The 18,544-nt window shown below is 34.8% G+C and overlaps 1 protein-coding gene across 3 annotated transcripts in view; it reads left to right on the forward strand.

Moving 5' to 3' along the window:
- Positions 1–18,544, forward strand: part of LOC150103262 (FH1/FH2 domain-containing protein 3-like) — a 469,484-nt gene that overhangs the window by 205,030 nt on the left and 245,910 nt on the right. For all 3 annotated transcript variants that reach the window (XM_090397848.1, XM_090397849.1, XM_090397847.1), the window contains exon 5: positions 2,482–2,540. In XM_090397848.1, coding sequence (XP_090253974.1) covers positions 2,482–2,540 — 59 coding nt within the window. The remainder of the gene's footprint in view (positions 1–2,481; positions 2,541–18,544) is intronic.

The following is an 18,544-nucleotide window of genomic DNA, read 5'->3' on the forward strand; positions in this document are numbered from 1 at the left end:
AGTTCTTATGTAATTAGTGCTGCTCTTTATTTTAATAGTATTAGTGTTAATCATTATTATTATGTTAATCATAAATCATTACTATTCATTTTAATAAGTTAGTGATTTAAGTTTTAGTTAAAATGATTAACACTGTTGAATCCGTAGTTGCGTATGTTTGTATGCAGGGCCGTACTTATGTACAGGGACACGAAGCTCTAGCTGGGGGCCCCAAAATATGAGGGAGGGGCTCTCTAGCGCCTCGGGCCCTCTTCCCACCTTGGGAAAAGTGAAGCCCAGTATGTATGTGTATAACAGATTAATAAAGAAACGGACAGGAGTTCGAATATATGAAAGAGAATGCCCCATGATAAACTATACTGTAAGAAAAGAAAACCTGTTGTGTGTATCGGTTTTGTGTTCAGTACATCATTTACCTGATAATATCATTTTTTAAATATATAAAGTTATATTTTATACGTTTTATATAAATTAGTTAACTGTATTTCGTTTTCAGAAAGAGAGGGACGTAGGCGCTTCGGATCCACAATAGCGCTGACTTCACTATGATCAAATAACAGCTAGTAATTACGATAAATAAATAAATAAATAAATAACCCTCCACTAAGAAACAAACACCGTACAGAGAAATATAGTGACCTTTGTACATCCACGAAGTCACTCCCACCCAACTTCCTTATCTTTCTTTGAAGGTATTGAAAAACAAGCAGGTTTGAAACCTCTGGAATTTTATCTCTTTACATACAGTTGTTTGCTAGTCTCATCTGAATGTCTGTCTGTCTATCAATGCAAGGACGATGACGTCCTTCGTTCGTCCTTTATCAGAATTTCATCTTTTGTATACTCTCGTTCTTAGCCTCCGTTCCCCCCCCCCCCCACATACACAGACTCAAACATACCAGACAGACAAGTTCTTAGAGCATTATGGTTCAGGCAAATATGCTCGAGTATAAAATTGTTTTGCACGTATGCAGATACGTTATTACTTTATATGATTAGAAATCCTCATCACATTTATTAACATTCTATTAGCTGCCCATATGTTAAACAAATGGAGTAGTTCCGAGAATAGCACTTTGATTTACATTGTAGATTAGTCGTCGAAGGCCAACTACCTGCTAACTTGGCAGCAGAAATGTAATTATTGCTATTATTTATATTTTATTTATTTTTTTTTTTCTGTTGCTAGTTGCGTAGAAAATAAATGAACCGTATATCCTAGCGATTTGGCACGATATAAGATTAGAACAATATGCAGCGGATATATTAAGGAAAATTTATTAATGCAGGTCAGTAAAGCAAGGAGAATAAAATTGCATAATCAGCTTCTATTTCTAACTTTTTAACAAGCAATAAAAACATTTGAAATCACGTTATGCTCTATAACAAAATACGTGACAGTTTTTTATATTTATATTTTACTTCAAGGCTGATTGATAAAGCAGTCCTGGCACAGAATTATTTAAAAAAATTATAATAAATCTGTCTTTCATTGAGAGAAAATTTTTGATGTTAGCTTATGAAACAAGGACTGTATTTATGCATAATCATCTTCTCCTTTTTAGTAATTGAAGCATAACTGAAGTATAATAATGGAACGATGTACAGTATAAAAAAGAAAAGTTTTGTAACAAAATAAATACAATGTGTTGTAGGTTGAAAGTGTCACAGAAATATAACTGAGTAAATTCTCGTATGCACTTTTTCGAAGTAATAATATCTTGTTTATAATGCCTAATTCTCCGTTTTTGATTTTTCTCATGGACATCTTCTGGTGTAGTCTAGGCATGATGGGAAACAATTATCAGAGAAAAAGAGAAAGGGGGGGGGGATTTTGTATAATTGTCAGGTTATCCACAGTTTCCCTTTAGCTTTGTAACCGAAAAGGACATCTGTTGATTTCCAGCTGTGTCGGGAACATCAAAAACGTTTGTCATCTAAGGTCAGGAACATTCAGTTCTCTTAAGATATCTTAAAAGCAAGTTTTCTGCGTTTGTCGGATTTCTACTCATTTTCAGCCCATTGTGTTCGGTAGCGTACCAGGATATGAGTAAAGTTCTCTCTGGAGACAGAACTACCGATTTCCTCGGCATTCCAGCAAGCTTTTAAGCCGCCTCTACCGGCGTGTGTGATCATCTCCGATAACGTGTAATCCTCTTTAAACAACAGAGGATTACGCTTCTGTTTCCTTAGCACCAATTTCCTTTGTGGATTATCTGGATTTATTGATGTCCAGAAGGGAACAATCACTATTGTACACTAAATTCTAACCCACTCCTACTGAATAAGCCATTCCACAGCAGAAATGCTTTCATTTGTGATAATAGTTAACTTTTTAGTATTGATTCAAGCATGAGGGATGTTTTCATATTTTGATTTCATTATAGATGTGTGAACACTCCTGATGTTTTTGCAGAGTTATTAAATGACCTTTTAATAATATTAATCTTTTCTCTCTTTTTTTTTTTTTTTAATTTTCAGCCGCAAGAATGCCATAATTTTACGCACTCAACTGTCAGTCAGAGTTCATGCCATCATAGGTAAGTTAGCTAATTTATGCATTATACTACCACGGACTTCGTCACTCTTGCGATGAGGAAGACACTAAGAGCGGGGGGCAGAAGGTTAAAACCTTGAAATAAGATTTATTTTATAAACACGTTACTAAATTGGCATGGTTTGAGACATGTTTAGAATGTGATCGAAGAAAAGGAATGTGATACGCTTCATGGCTTCGAAACGTGACTTTTTTCACGCTATGGTAACTTCGTTTATCTTTTCCTAAGTTGTTCTTATTTAGCATGAAGATCATACAAGAGAAAGAATTCTTTTTAAGGAATGCGACACCGTGGTTGCACATGAGAATCGTTGCCCTTGAAACGTAAATTTAGAAAGCAATTATTTAGTTCCATATCATTTGTAGAGTCAGCACCAGAATAAAGAAATCAGAAACCATATTAAAGCAGTTTTATTTATTAAATACATAATTCGAAAGCCTTTGGCTCTTCATATATCTAATAAATCATAATTCGAATTTTGTGGTGAGGACGGTTTATATCAGGGGTGACCAAATCTTACTTCACTAGCCATTTCCTTTACATTCGACTTGATTGAAAGTAGCGTACTGCATTTTAAAGTTAGCAATACTAGTCAGTAGCTAATGTTATTGATGATCAGAATACATTTTACGTTTCTACTATATTTCTATATTAAAGAATTTAAAGACATACACACGGAGAGAACGAAAATGGATACAGTACATTTCTTGTTGAACATCTTAAATTAAATTAAAGAACAGTTTTAAAGCATTCCCTTATATATTTATGACGTCATCAATATAGTATTAAATAGTGAAGCAAACATATAAAAAGTTCATTTCAAATTTAGATGCAATTTAAATCAAAAACGTTATTTTATTGTCGACGTTAGTCTGAATGTATAATCCGAAAGATTCTGAATCGACTGATTTAATTATGTTTAATGTGTGTATAATATACATCTTATAAAAACAGACAACACAATTTTCAGCACTTTTTGTTTCAGCACTTTATATATATATATATATATATATCAATTGTTTGTTGTTTATTTACATTTGTAGGATTAACAACCTATGTTTTCGGAAGGTTTACCATGCTGTATGATATCGGCTAACTCCCCTTCTATCGAAAAGTTCTTTGGAAATGTTTTCTTCGTCCCGGAAGGAATTTTAACCCCGGAATTCTTATTGTTCCATAATGCGGCATTTGACGGCCCTTGGAATAAGATATTTTAAAGTTTAGTGCAGCAACTAAAGATATGGCAGAATTGTTTTAGCTATTATACAGCATCTGTAAGATATTTTTCGGATCCGGAAATACTGATGTTGTTTGACATTTCCTATTTGGAATCTGTTCACATATTTGACTCATTATTGCAATCGGACCAAATGCACAACAAAATTGCACGAAAGATTTCGAAATTAAAGTAGCAATTTTGGTGTCTGGCTAAATGGAAATGAACGAAATTCTGTATTGAAGTTGTTTCATAAAATCTGTGGGGTCACAACAACTTTTACTTAAATCTCAAATGTTATTATCCAATTGTTCATCCAGAGACGAATTACTATAATATATAATTTCTCCACATTTTATTTTGTATTTCTTCCACTTGCAAATATTCCTATCATCCCAACAAAAACTGAGATATCTCCATAAATTTTTGTAAGGATTCCATATATGCCGAATTGCCAGAATGGAGAAGTAATTTGCATATATCACGAACAAACAAAATGGGAAATTTTCGTTTCTAAGTGCTAAGCGCACTTAGAAACGAAAATTTCCCATTTTGTTAAAACACAAAAATCATAAGTAGAGTAAGCGTTAACATTACTTATTAAATACACTGCTTGGAAAGACGTCAACGGGCACCATAGTGTGAGTAACTAACAGCCATGGCGCCCATCTTAATAAGATGTAGAACTTCCTTTCGCTGCGATGACTGCAGCAATCCCACGGGGAATTGGCGCAGCCAGAGAGGGGGACCCTCTCCCCCCCGAAAAAAAAAAGAAAAATGAAAAAACATTAGAAAAATTTCCAAAAATGTTTTCCTAATTAAAATTAATTTTTTTTTAAATTTATGTTGTGTCGTATCTTCTATTTCTATGCTACTTATGAATTAGCGCTCACATAAGGTGGGAATACTCTAGAGCTCTCGGGAATCCTGGCCGCTGTGAACGCAAGGCGAACGAAGTAGTGCTCGGGCGCTACTTCGTTTGCGTGAGCCGGGCCAGAGGAGATCACGGGTGTCATGTATTGGCGATCACTGCAGATGCTCAGTCATAGCTCATATGCAATGCGTATTCTCAAATCGTCCCCCCCCCCAGATTAAATCTTGAGTACTCCCCCTCCCCCCAAGATTAAATCTTGAGTGCGCCACTGCCACGAGGGCATACTTTCCACAAGCGTACGATAGCGATCAATGGAGATTTTGGACCATTCATCTTGTAGGCTAATGGGGTCCTGAACTGTTGTGGGGCAGACGTCCCTTGACCTCACCCGATGCTCCAGCTCATCCCACAGATAAATAACAATAATATTCGTATGGGAGTTTCTCCCCCGCTCCTTTCGGGAGGCGGACTGATCTCTGCTGATGAGGGGGTTAAGTATATATGATTTTTATGACTGTAAATCCGTTCACGAGGCTGGTTTGTCTGTTTTGAGGGACGAAAAATCCTCTACCTCCGTTTGAGACAGGCTAAGTCACCTTTATTTGAAAGAGACCAGATAAAAGTACCTCAGGTCAGAGATGGGAATCAAACTCGGGTCTTTCCAACCATAGGGCTTCGTCTATACCGACTGAGCGACGAAAGCTCTATCGCACAGATGTTTAATGGGATTGAGATCAGGCTCTGTGGAAGCCAGTCAAGTGTGGTGATATTCATGTCCACAAACCACGCAGTTACAGCCAGTGGTGAGCTATAAGGGACTCGCGCGAGCCCTTTGTTAAATTTTCTCAAATTTGCAAGCCCCTTGTTCTTGTTTATTTTTTATTTTTTTCAAAATTTTTTTTTTTTTTGAAAAAAATAAAAACGGTAACCTAACAAAAAAGAGTCTATTCGGCAGTGTATAGATTATTTGGAATTATTGTTTCAACTCCTCTATAACGAATGCATCCAAGTTTGAAAATAAAATAAGCGCATGCGCTATGTTTACTTTTCTCCCTTCTGGTAGCCAATCAATTAATAAAAGTTTTTGTGTGAAATACGGCTTTTTTTTTACGATGCGAGCCCTTCGTTAGATATCTCTTGGAGTTCAATGTTCGTGGCACCACAAACAGAGGTCCGAGACAAAACCAGGAAAAAACAGGACCATACCATTACCATAGTGTGGGGAACAAACAGCCATGGCGCTCACCTTAATAAGCTGTAGGACCTCCTTCAAGTCAGCCCCGCCTCCGAATTTCATTGTTGGGTTACTCACTCTGGTAATAGACGTTCACTGGGCATCAGCCACGTGGACCGACACCCGTTCATCTGCTCGGAAGAGTGTGTATCGTGATTCTTCGCTCCATAACACAGCTTCCCAAGCTTCTACGTCCCACTGTAACACGTTGTTTGCACCACTGAAGACGACGCTGCGTGTTGGTCCGGGTAATGTGGGGCTTGCATATTGCAGTCCTACTGTGGAAACCCATGTTGTGAGCGTCGGTTCTGAATGCTTTTGTGCAGATTCGTGTTGCAGTCGATCTCTGAACTCCCCATTCAACGTGTCGGCCAACGAATGGCGATTTTTGCATATTATCCTTCGTAGCACCCTACGGTCACGTTCGGTGAGTGTGGTCGGTCCACTGCGAATAACACTTGCAGTAGATCAATATATTTCCTGCGCTTCCATCTCAGTATGGTATCATTGATTGTTGACCTGAGATGGCCCAGTTTGTCAACAATTTGCCGAACAGATAGGCCTGCAACATGGCATTCCATCACAACCCCTCTTTCCGGCTACAAACAAGTGACTCGGTACATGGCTGGATGCGCCTTGCCTATGGGGTGTCCATTGACTTCTTTCCAAGCAGTGTACTTTGCATACTTGATCCAGTTCATTGTGAATGTATTTCCCACATGAAATCTGGTGTGTGTGTGTGTTGCGTGCGTACGCGCAAGCATTATTTGCATCACTCTGGATGTGTGGCTTATGTAGAAACATTATTTGCATTTTTTTAAAGACGTACATAAATAATATTGGATTCTTTTGTTACTATTATTACGTGGCACCTCCAAGGACCTATCATTGGACAACTCTCGTTTCCTCCACTTAATTCCTCAAACTACACAACATTACACCTACCATCAATACACAACGCCATCTACCGACCACCACCAGCAACGTAGTATTATTTTTTTGTAAATTGCGTGTGTTCTCATGGCCGATTTGCTTGCATAGGGATGAAAAACCCGAGTTTCCAGTAGAAATAACCTGCTACCTCCGTATGAGAGAGGCTACCTCACTTTCAATTGAAAAAGCTCATATAAAGATTCCTCTCGTCTGTTTTGCACTAATAGTAAAAGCTAAACTGAAGCTTTTTGCTATTTTAATTAAAATATTAGCATTCTTTATTGCTTATGCTCTTTAATACTGCTTTTCTGCCAAAAATATAGAATCAAGTACTTCTATCTTCCAGTCTGAATGTATATAGAAAGTATTCGATGAATAATATGAAATCTTTGGCTTGATAAGTGGGCTGTGAATCATTCATTATAATATCTCTCTCTCTCTCTCTCTCCATATATTTTCTTCTAAAGTAAGTTTCGGGGAGAAAGATGCCTGGGGAGGGAAAGAAATACTGGTACTGAAAGAGCTACCATAATTTTTAGATAACCGCGTAACTCTGTTTGCAAAATTGACAAATCCAGCCAATGGGGCCACATTTTTAATATTAATTTTTAATATTTTTAAATAGGCAAAAAAAAAATCCCTCTTGTATAGCACAATTTTAAAACACAGGAGATCTCGAACTTTTATTTATATGTAAATAGAAATTTTACTAGTCTTTGTTTATTATTTATTTTTATTCATTTTCTTCTTCCGGGATTACGTCTTGTACGTCTTATATGCCAGTATTCGTTGTGTTCAATTATAACAGAAGGTTTTACGCAAGGAACTAATTGACTAATAGATGAGGTGATAAAGCGCAGTGGTTTGTGTGTGTGTGTGTGTGTGTGTGTGTGTGTGTGTGTGTGTGTGTGCGCGCGCGTTTGCGATTGTTCTTTGACATTGTCGTGTTGGATCTTATCTTTACTTATGTTTCGAGCAGTTGAATGCATTTTACAGTGTCCAAAGAATGAAGCAAGGTACCCGAAATATTGCAACATTCATTAAGTGTTGTAGGGAAGCATTACTGCGGTTGCAGTGTTTGTTCAGATAACTAGGAAGAAAAAAAAATGAGGATTACATGCGGATATACATTAATTATATCCATTATCTTATACACCATCAAAATGTTGTGTACTAATTATTATTTAGTGTACAACAACTTACGTCAGCATTAAACTTTCTGACGTAAATTGTCCCCCCCCCCTAGCAACTAGCATCTAAAATACTAATTGTTATACAACAATTAGTATATGAACAAGCATATCGGAAAATATTAGAAGCGTACAGGCCATGGGAGTTAAATAGCTAGTTTCAAACGGAGAAAAAAAAATTTTTCTCCTATAAACAAGAGATTTTTCTTTGCACCACACATAAACACATGTTAATTGGTAAACACAGTCGTTAGATATCACTGACCTCGCGAATGTCTCCACATTAATTTCGAAACACTGCAGACGAACAATTAACTAAATGCAGGAACTGTATTAAGCATTTTCAATACTCTTAAATAATAATAATAACAAAGATGGAGCACAGTGTACTCTTCGTATAATACAGCATATAGCAAAATGCTTCTTTTTTTTTTTCAACTAATAATCGTTGCATTTTTGTTGTATTCTTCATTTGTTTTAAAAGGCTACAATCTCTGGAAAGGTAGCCTGTGTCGTATAGAGGCAAAAAAAAAAAAAAATAAATAAATAAATAAAATAAAAAATAATAATAATAATAAGAGAGAGAGAGAGAGAGAGAGAGATGACTGGAGGATAAACATAGCAGACGGAATAGTCGCCTTATTTTTACTTTTTTTTTTTTAATTATAATATATTAGAAAGTTGGGAAAGAGCAGCTTCTGTAAGCGTTTAGACATGATGAGCGGAATTACAAATTGGTGCTAACATTTCTGATGTCATCACATTGTCAAGCGTGGTGTGTCTGGTCTCTCTCTCTCTCTCTCTCTCTCTCTGTATACCGAATTTGAAATCTAAGGCTTAATTAGAAATGCTTGAAACTTTAATTTAATATTTTTCTGTGCACTAACACACAGAGTTCTGTCTACTTCCTTAGAATAAAGATTTACAAAATATTTTGCAGCATTTGAAGTTTACAGAGACAGAGGGTAAGTAGTTTTCTAATTTGCTGCACTGCAGATTACATCAAATGCAGTTCACGACTAACTGAGCGCATTGTTAATTATTCTCTATTAATAAATTGCGAATACGAATAATAGTGATGATAGGTAAGTGGAAGGATAAAAGAAATGTAAGTTACATTTCAAACAGAATTTGAAAATAGAAATGTAGAAGCAGAAAACAAAACAAAAAAAAGTAAGTAAACTGCTACCAATTGTGAATTATAACAAGTTTGTGTCAGTGATTGACCGACAAGACCAAATGTTATCTTATGTGTCAGAAAGGAAACGATTCGCTGGGAAAAAAAAAAAAATGTTTAAATAGAATGAATGGTACACAATGTAGATTTTTTTTTTTGTAACTCAATAAATTGTCACAATAAATAAAATAAAAACTAGGAAGTCTTGATTGACTATGGAGCGATTACTTCTTACCATAATATATATTTTTACTTTATTTTAAATTTAGCAAAACTTGTTTCTCTTATTTTTGGACCTCCGTGACACGCACGGGTTAAGAGGGTCATCCATGAAATGCATCACGCAACTCGAAAAGACCGTTTTTAACCTCAATGCCACACGAGCTTCACAAAAAAAAAAAATGTAGCACACTCCCAGCAGTTTACGTCATAGTTTATCACAAGCACAGAATACCATCCATCTCTGGCGTCACACACTATTTTATGACGTAATGGAGACTAAGGGGAGATTGAAGAACCTGTACTTCCCAGTTGCGTACTAATAACTTGATATCGAATTTTTTTTTTTTTTTTTTTTTTTTTTTTTTTTTTTTACAGCACCCAAATTGATGTATACGTGAAATTTCTAGGTCTTTCAGCTCCCTTTTAAATTACTGCACGGGTGTATTTAAAAATGTCTATTGAATTATGAAAGCAAGATTTAATCCCTCCCTTCTTCGGAATTTTTTAGAAGTAATTTCGTCTACTGCCCACCTTATACTCTGAGCGGAGGAGCCTCACTGACTGTCAATTGGTAGTCCTTACACGAACAAAGTTTCTTCCCTTAGTTCCCTGTTCTTTCCTCCCTCTCTGCTCTCCCCCCCCCCCTGAATATTTATGAAGAGCCTGGCACTCTTAAATCAGTCCACAAATCTGTTTTTTTTTTTCTTTTTCTATCGTCTCAGACAGGTCCCAGCTCTTTTCTTCGAAGTAACTGGTTTCCCAGAATAAATGGTAAAGTATACCACTTCCCGCAGCAGCAGATCTTCCCCACCTCCACATCACAAACCAGCTTGAAACTCTTGAATTCAATATAGAATCTATGTATAAAAAATCCCTTATTCGTTCTTTTGCTTGTGTATTATGTTCAGTCCTTGTAGGTGCCATCGCTCGATTTTGGCACTGTGCCAGTCAGCAGTGAGGGGTTTGCTATCAGACTTTTGATTCCTTTTTTTGGACAAAATTTTGGCATTTATCAATTCAGAATTAGGTTTTAAGATCTGGTCCCTATCATCCCCCTCCCCTTCCTTGATTGCTTTACTTTTTCCTCAGCAGTTTTGCAGTAGAATTTTCTTCCCTCAGAAATAGAATAACATTGCACAGTCAAAGTATGTCATAACTGATACAAACGGTTGGTCTAATACTAAGAAAGATATTTGCCTTTGTAGTCCGACTCCCAGGAAACGCAAAAATCAACAGCTACAATAAGAAGAAAGAGTTATATAAAGAGACGTTAGAATTTTATCAAAAAATTCAGCGACGTGTTTTAGAGAGTGTTTTTGAGTAAAAATAATAATGTTAAAATAATAATAATAAAAAAATAATATAAATAATATAAAAATAAGCATTTTATCCAGTGGCTATCTGAATTGAAATAACTTTAAAAATTGAAGGAATAATTTTGAATTATTCTATAAAACACGTCCCTGAATTTTTTACTAGCCCAGTTAAAGCGTTGAAATATCATCTGTACACCCTCCTCCCCAGTTCAAAAGATCTTTGAGGGAATTCGACACACACTAACTTAGAACGTTTGAAAGTTATGGCTAATGTTTTACCACTGATCTATCGATCGTTTCTCCAAACATCACGTGACCTTACTTTTTTGACAAAGCGAAATACACACAGGGTCGACAAATTATGCAAAACCGTACTTGCCCAACACACTTACTTATTTATTTATTTATTTATTTTGATGGTATATTCCAATAATTCAATAGTATTCTGCAAAATTATTTAATAGCATTGTACTGTGGTTGGAAAAGTTGTTTTTTTTTTTAATTTATTTATTAAATAAAAATATTTTTTATTTTGTCCAGTCTTCGGCTACTCGCGAGTAGTCGAGAGTATTTGTCGAGTCCTGTACTCGACAAGTACGCTTTGCAAAAAACAAATTATCGCATATAAAGAAATCCACTTTTATTAAAAAAATAAACAAAACTCGAAATACAGACTGCCAAAAATAATCACATATGTAAGTGTAACATTTGTTTGTGAGAAATAACACTGCAATTTTGACAATATCCTGGTTGACCAGGAGAATTTGACATTCATGTATGGCTTCCGTGCGACTTCCCTCCTTAGCGTAAAGTTTACATCTCTTTCTTATAATTTGTTTTTCCCCCGGTATTGCTTGATGTTTTATGAGAATGTGTTGTTGTGGTGCTTTATTTCGTCCAGGATATTTTTCAATCAGAGGAATTAAAAGTTGTTTTATTATATTAATTCTATAATCAAACAGTGTTACAGTACTACTAGAATATTTATTGAATAAATAATGTCCGTTGAAGAGAATCATTTGGATAGAATGGATGATTTTTCTTTTCTTGTTTCTTTTTTTTTTTTTTGCCAGCGAATTGTTTCCTTTCTGACATATAAGATAACATTTGGTCTTGTAGGTCAATTCCTGACATAAACTTATTATAATTCACAATTGATAGAAGTTTACTTACTTTTTCCTTTGTTTGGTTTTCTACTTCTACATTTCTATTTTCAAATTCTGATGAAATGTAACTTACATTTCTTTTATCCTTCCACTTACCTATCATCACTCCGTATATTTGGCAACTGCTTCTCCTTTTTTTTTTCCTTTTTTATTTAAGTTTTTTCATTCTTGACTTCTTCTGGAGTACTTTTTCTCTCCATTCTTAACGTTCCAGTACAGTGAGTTTCTTTTTCCATGAGTGTCTTAGCCAAATCAAAACTATTATAATAGTTGTCCATGTAAATAAATATAAAACTAATAAATGTAAAACCACCTTTTGCGCGTGTCCTCTGCCTCCAAAATCATCCAATATGGTGGTATCGATTGTAGATTTTTGGACTAGTCCTTTAGAAGTTGTCAACATATAAAATTTAATTCTATATTTATGCTTTTAGTCTTTATATACTGAAGAAATGCTAATCGACCTCTACAGAAGACCATGGATTCATCTAAGGAAATTCTCGACCTAGATAGTATATATACCTCTGACATCCCTTTATTGAAATAATTGACATCTGTCTTATTTTATATAACCGGTCTTCTGGATTAAGCTCATCAGGATCGACATTTTTTTTTAAAAAATGAAATGAGCTCAATATCAGAAGAAACCGATTTCGACTCATACTCATTGCACCACCTTTATTATGAAACAAAGGATTTTTCTTCCAGTAATCTTGTAGTTCATTTTTACGTTGCCCATGTACAAAAACACACCCAAAAATACTAAAGACTCTTCTACCGGTACATCTTCTACTAAAACGGTATCATTTTGAAATTCACCCTCAGAATCACTGTTTTCCCACACATCATTTGCAGAATCCGTCACGAAGTCTACATCACTGTCAGAGTTCTTTAATAATAAGTCAGTGGTAGTATACTATTTTTTCTCATATTTTTTCTTTAATGGAGGATTTAGATGGACCAGGTACAATCTCTTTACAGGGATCTCACTGTCCGGCATTTTCAATCAGCACTAGCAATCAGCTGATCGCAAAAACAAAACTGAACCATGCACGATGAATGTCGGATATGACGTTGCCGCATTGTCTACATATCTACACGATTCGACCGCCCAGGCTGGACAGTTATGCAGCACAGAAACAAATGGTTCTTACGACTCTTAGAAACGACAGTGATGCGCAAATACCGGTTTGATGCTTTAAATCGGCAATGGCGCTGAACGTGTTAATAATTATAGTCGTAGAGGAGAAGGAAACAGCAGAAAGTTTACTACCTAGACTTTGATCATCCACATCTTATTCAAAGAAAAGTAAATACAGACCATCGTACCCAAAACAAATTGGCTAAGTAATGAAAGTTAACTAATCTGAAAAGAAAGCATAGCGTTCTATTCTATTAACTTATATACGAGCTAGCTAGCGGAAAGTAATTTATTTTTTATTGTATATTCCTTTAGTCTTTTTTTTTTTTTAATCCCAAAATTGCCGGCCTATTTACATCTAAACGTTTATAAGACACGTGCTAGCTTTCACTGTTTGCCCTGGTATGTGCTTGCTTCAAAACGTGTGTGTGCGTGCACGCAGTTATCAGAGCAGATCCGTTGCAATTATGTGTTCCCACATGTGTAGGTTTCTACCTAACCTCAAAAGGTAGTTCGAGACAGCCGACTTTCTCTTCTTCAAGGTCAGGTCCAAGTACCGTGACGACATTAAAAACCAGAACGTTCTTCTGCTGTGTAATGAAAGTTGACACTCCGAACGTGGAAGAGGTGAAATGGTTAGCTATTTGCCGCATCTAAACTACCACCAGCTACCATTAAGATTTTTTTTTCTTTATTCTCAACTTTTAGATTGCGATGACAGCGCTAACTGTCTATGAAGAAGAAAGACAGCAATATGCAAGCAATCTTAGGCCAAGGAAATGGCAAAAGGGGGGATCAAATCCATTACACGTTTTTTACTCTTTTTTTTTCCCCTTTTATCTTGTCCTTTTCAGTTTGCCGCTAACACCTGTTTTGTACGTATAAAAACGACGACCTTGTAGAAAATTAAATGCCTCTGTCCCGTTTATTTATTTTATTTATTTTTCCACCTCTATCTTGTTCATTTCTTTTTTTTGTTGCTATTTTACGCCACTGGGATACAACTTTAGGTTGCCGCACCCGCACTACAATAACTTGATCTTCTATATATATATATATATATATATATATATCTCGGTTGAAAAAATTTTCTAATGAGGAGATTGTCTGAGATAACGTAGTGTAATTGAATGATTAATGCTAGTGTAAAAACGTCCTTGTCTACTGGACATTTATATCTGACGATACACGTGCAAATAAAATCTTAGTTGAACAATTAATTTAAATTGATTTATATTTGTCTTTAAAACAACTACTTGAGTGGCTACAACGAGTCCCGCGATTAGGATAATCGCACGGACATCAGGACATTGAGAAAAAAAGAATCTTGAGTTCGAATTCCATCTGTGACGTGAATTTCTATAAGGACTTTTTAAACTGAGGGCGAGTTAGTCGGTCCCATACTCAGGCGAGAGTTTACCTCTTGCAAAAATGAGTTATTTCATCTTACAAACCGACCAGAACACACAGAAGAAATGGATAATGGATATTTCTGGTTTGTTTCTGTGAAAACGTTTAATTTTCCCCATTAATTTGGATTCACACGTGAATTTTGTTAGACGAAATATCGCATATCAAAAATATTTGCATTATTAATTTATCTGAAAAGCTGGATCGTTGGTTGACACAATTCTGTTGGTGACACAAGTGAGACCTCACTGCACTCATCTTGATTAACAGCTTACGTTCAGTTTGATATGTTAACAACTTGGTTTCTTTATTATATCGTCTCAGCGCTTTATATTATGAACATTGTATCGATTCCATTTTAATTAGACGTAGCGCTGTTCTACATTAAATTAAAAAGAAAGTTTCATCACTAAAATGTGGACATCAGTGGCTCCATGGATTAAGTTGTTTTATCTATAATTCAAAATAATAAACACTTGGAATCCAACTACTGTTTTATTTTTATAATTGTCGACTATTATATATATATATATATATTTTTTTTTTTTTGAAGCAAACTTAGTTCAAATCAATACAGAATGTGTGTATGTATTGTGTGTGTGTGGGGGGGGGGGGGCTAGATATTGGTATTATTTGAAATTACGACCGAAGCAACTAACGCATGAGACCAGTGGCAACTTTACTTGTTTTGTGGGATGAAAAACTACGTTTCTGAAATGGGACGAAGAGCCCTTTCGTCTCGGTATAAGACCGGCTAATTTATCTTCAACGGAAAAGCCTTTATATAAGTTAATCATTCAGTCTAATCGGGATTCATTTCCAGATCCTTCCAACCGAAGAGTGTATATCATGTCATCTTCGTGACTACTCTACGAGGAGCCCTAGGAATGATGCTATCGAAATCACAATAATTACAGTAATTTTCAATTAAATTTCCCCATCCTTTCCCCCCTTCAAATACATTAAATATATTTGGAATTATTTTTTTTTTAATTTTTTCGTTTAAGAAGTACGGATACCGTTCTTCGTAAACGAAAAATGAAACAAAATGTGATTTTTTTTATTGCATAATTCGAAACAGCAACTCTTGACCGTTCTCATATATATATATATATATATATATATATATATATATATATATATATATATATATATATATATATATATATATATATATATATATATATATATATATATATATATATATATATATATATATATATATATATATATATATATATATATAGTGCTGTGATTTTTTTAAAATGTAATCTCAGATTTTCATTGCTTGATAATCAGCATATTGGAATGATTTCAATGAATAGAATGCGTATACAACCATTCGAACTTTTTTCTTGCTGGGAAAAATAGGAATAAAAACCTACTTTATTATCTAAGGTAGTTTATGATTAATTGCATTTGGTTTTATTATCTCAAGTTTTCATTCCGAAATATCACTGGGTAGTAATTCATTCATTCATTTATTTATGAATTACACAAACTTGTTTTCATATTAGTGCAACGACTCTTATGTTTAAGTTAACCTCATATTTGCATAGTTTTTAAATTTTTAACTATTATTTATTATTTTTCTTGTATTGATATTGTCCTCACTGCAGTTGTTTCAGGCTGTTCCCATCTAAGTTTTCAGCATGACACTCTGCATGCTAACCTTTTCAATCAGTTTTGATATGAAAAATACATTTAATGTTTTGGTTATTTTGTGCTGAAACAGCTTTCTCCTTATAAGAAATACGTTCAGAACTTTTCGAAGATATCTAGAAATATATTGCTTACTATTTTGATCGTTTAAATATTTTATCCCCTCCCCACACTTTAAACATGAAAGAGATGTGATGATTGTAAACTGCACGAAGTTGTACAATATATACTGTAGGGCATTATTTTTAAATACGGATTATATACAATAATTAATAAGAGATTTTCATGCTATTTAAAGAATGAAATCTCATTGTTAATTCGATTTCCATCATCATTACTCTTCCCATTTTTAGATTCTATTATTATAAATAAGGAAAATGTCATATCTCAAAGAGGAATATCTGTTCTTATTAAACAACTTTCTTGCCGTTTAATATAAAAGCAAATTAGTCGAATATAAAATAATAATAAAAAAAAACACTAAAAGTATATCTACTATATCTTTCACTTCCAGTCATAGCGAATGTAGTCATTTTTATTTATTTTTTATTTTTATTAATAATAAACTCTAGACTGTCTGCGAATCATATTATGATGTTTCTAATATTATTATGTATTGTTATCGTTATTATTATTTACAATGTGCCCGAAAGATAAATTTTAGAATCTGCTGTTGACAACAATGGAACCCAAAAATTATAAATTGAGGATATTAGACGCTCATTGTCATTTTTAACCAAATGGATGAAACTTGCAGTACTTAAAAGACGTGGACTCTCCAGGAGCCCATATAGGAGCCCATAATTTTTATTACGGCTTTGATTAGATTTCACTGCCCTGACTGCTGTTTTGAAATGTTGGTTTGGTTCTCATCATAGACCAGATAGAAAGAGGGGGGGGGGGGAAACCAAGAGTTTTCTTTTCTTTAGGTTTCAATATACCCCAGCAGCAATCCCATGTGAGAAAATTATATTCTTCATAAATGAAACCCTCAATAGATGCATAAGTATATAAAAAAAAAAAAAAAAAAAAAAAAAAAAAACCAGAAGACTTCAATTTGGCAAGATGGATTGATAAAATGAAAATATTAGACATCTGTCATCGTAAATTCAGATTGTTTTGATATCATAACAGAATGTTTCCATTGTCGTATAAAATTGTTAGCCTTTCATTAAGTTTCAAAAACTTATATTTTTGTATCAAAACACAACCCACAGAGATTGGGATTGTAAATTTTCTAATGCAACAAAGGAAATGTATATTGCTTGTAACGAACAAAGAAATTAAGTTAGTCGGGAACTATAAAGCTTCTTTTTATTGGTTGCTGGTGATGGTAACAGTTATATTGAACAGAATTCCAAAATTGTTGATTATGTTTATTGTCGTATCAAGGATCGATTTTGTTTTGCTATAGAAATTGCAGAAATCGGGAGTATGGAAAGAAAATATTCTTTCCATACTTCCATCTGTATAATTATTATTATACAGCTGGGATCATTTTTGAATAAAAAAGCTAGTCTGAAGTATTTGGTGATAAGTTAGAGATAATAAATTTGCAAGAAGACATTTTGAAAATCGTACAGGAGGAGTTTCGAAATTTTTAATATATATATATATATATATATACAGGGTGTTCGGGATAAATTTGACATATTTATAATTAATTATATTTTTCCGTAAGTTACATGTATTAACACACACTTCTCTTCATTTAAAAGGTTGGACCCTTCTTCATTCATATACAAGATGTCAGAAAGGATGGATAGCTGGAACCCACCTGAATCATGGAAGAGAATAACTTGTATCATGATGATTCGTGCCGGCCATCAAAATAAGGATATTTCGACTGCTGCCCAATGCTCCCTGAATACAGTAAAAACAATCAGGCATGAACTAGAGACTTGCAATGGTGACTACGAGGATGTAGCAAGAAGAAAGATCCCTAGCAGACGATCTGATTGCGTTCGTACAGCAGAATTCCTCGCAAATCTGCAGGAACAGGTGTTGAAGAACCCTGGCATTGGAATTCGGGCTTTGTTCGTGGAGTTGCTAACTGTAGTCAAGCCCTGGATAACAAGGGTAGCCAATGGAAGGCCGTATGTATGGCAGCAGGATTCGGCCCCTTGCCACACCTCTGGGAAAAGTCAAAAATGGTTGTCTGAAAATTTCTACGACTTCACCAGTCCAAATGTTTGGCCTCCAAACTCCCCAGACCTTAACCCCATGGATTATTTTGTATGGGGCGCAGTTGAAAAAGACACCAATCGCACTTCCAGTAATACAAAAGCCCAGTTAATGGATAAAATTAAAACAGTTTTTGCGGCCCTTCCCAGGGAGACTGTAGCATCAGCTTGTTCGAGGTTCCGAAGCAGGATTGAAGCTGTGATCGATGCTAATGGTGGTTATTTTGAGTAAATCTTGTTGATAGTATTGTAATTAACTCTG

This window comes from Typopeltis vanoorti, chromosome 9 (genome assembly GCF_054136105.1).
Source record: "Typopeltis vanoorti isolate ZY-2024b chromosome 9, IOZ_Tvanoo_1.0, whole genome shotgun sequence".
Classification (NCBI taxonomy): Eukaryota; Metazoa; Arthropoda; class Arachnida; order Uropygi; family Thelyphonidae; genus Typopeltis; species Typopeltis vanoorti.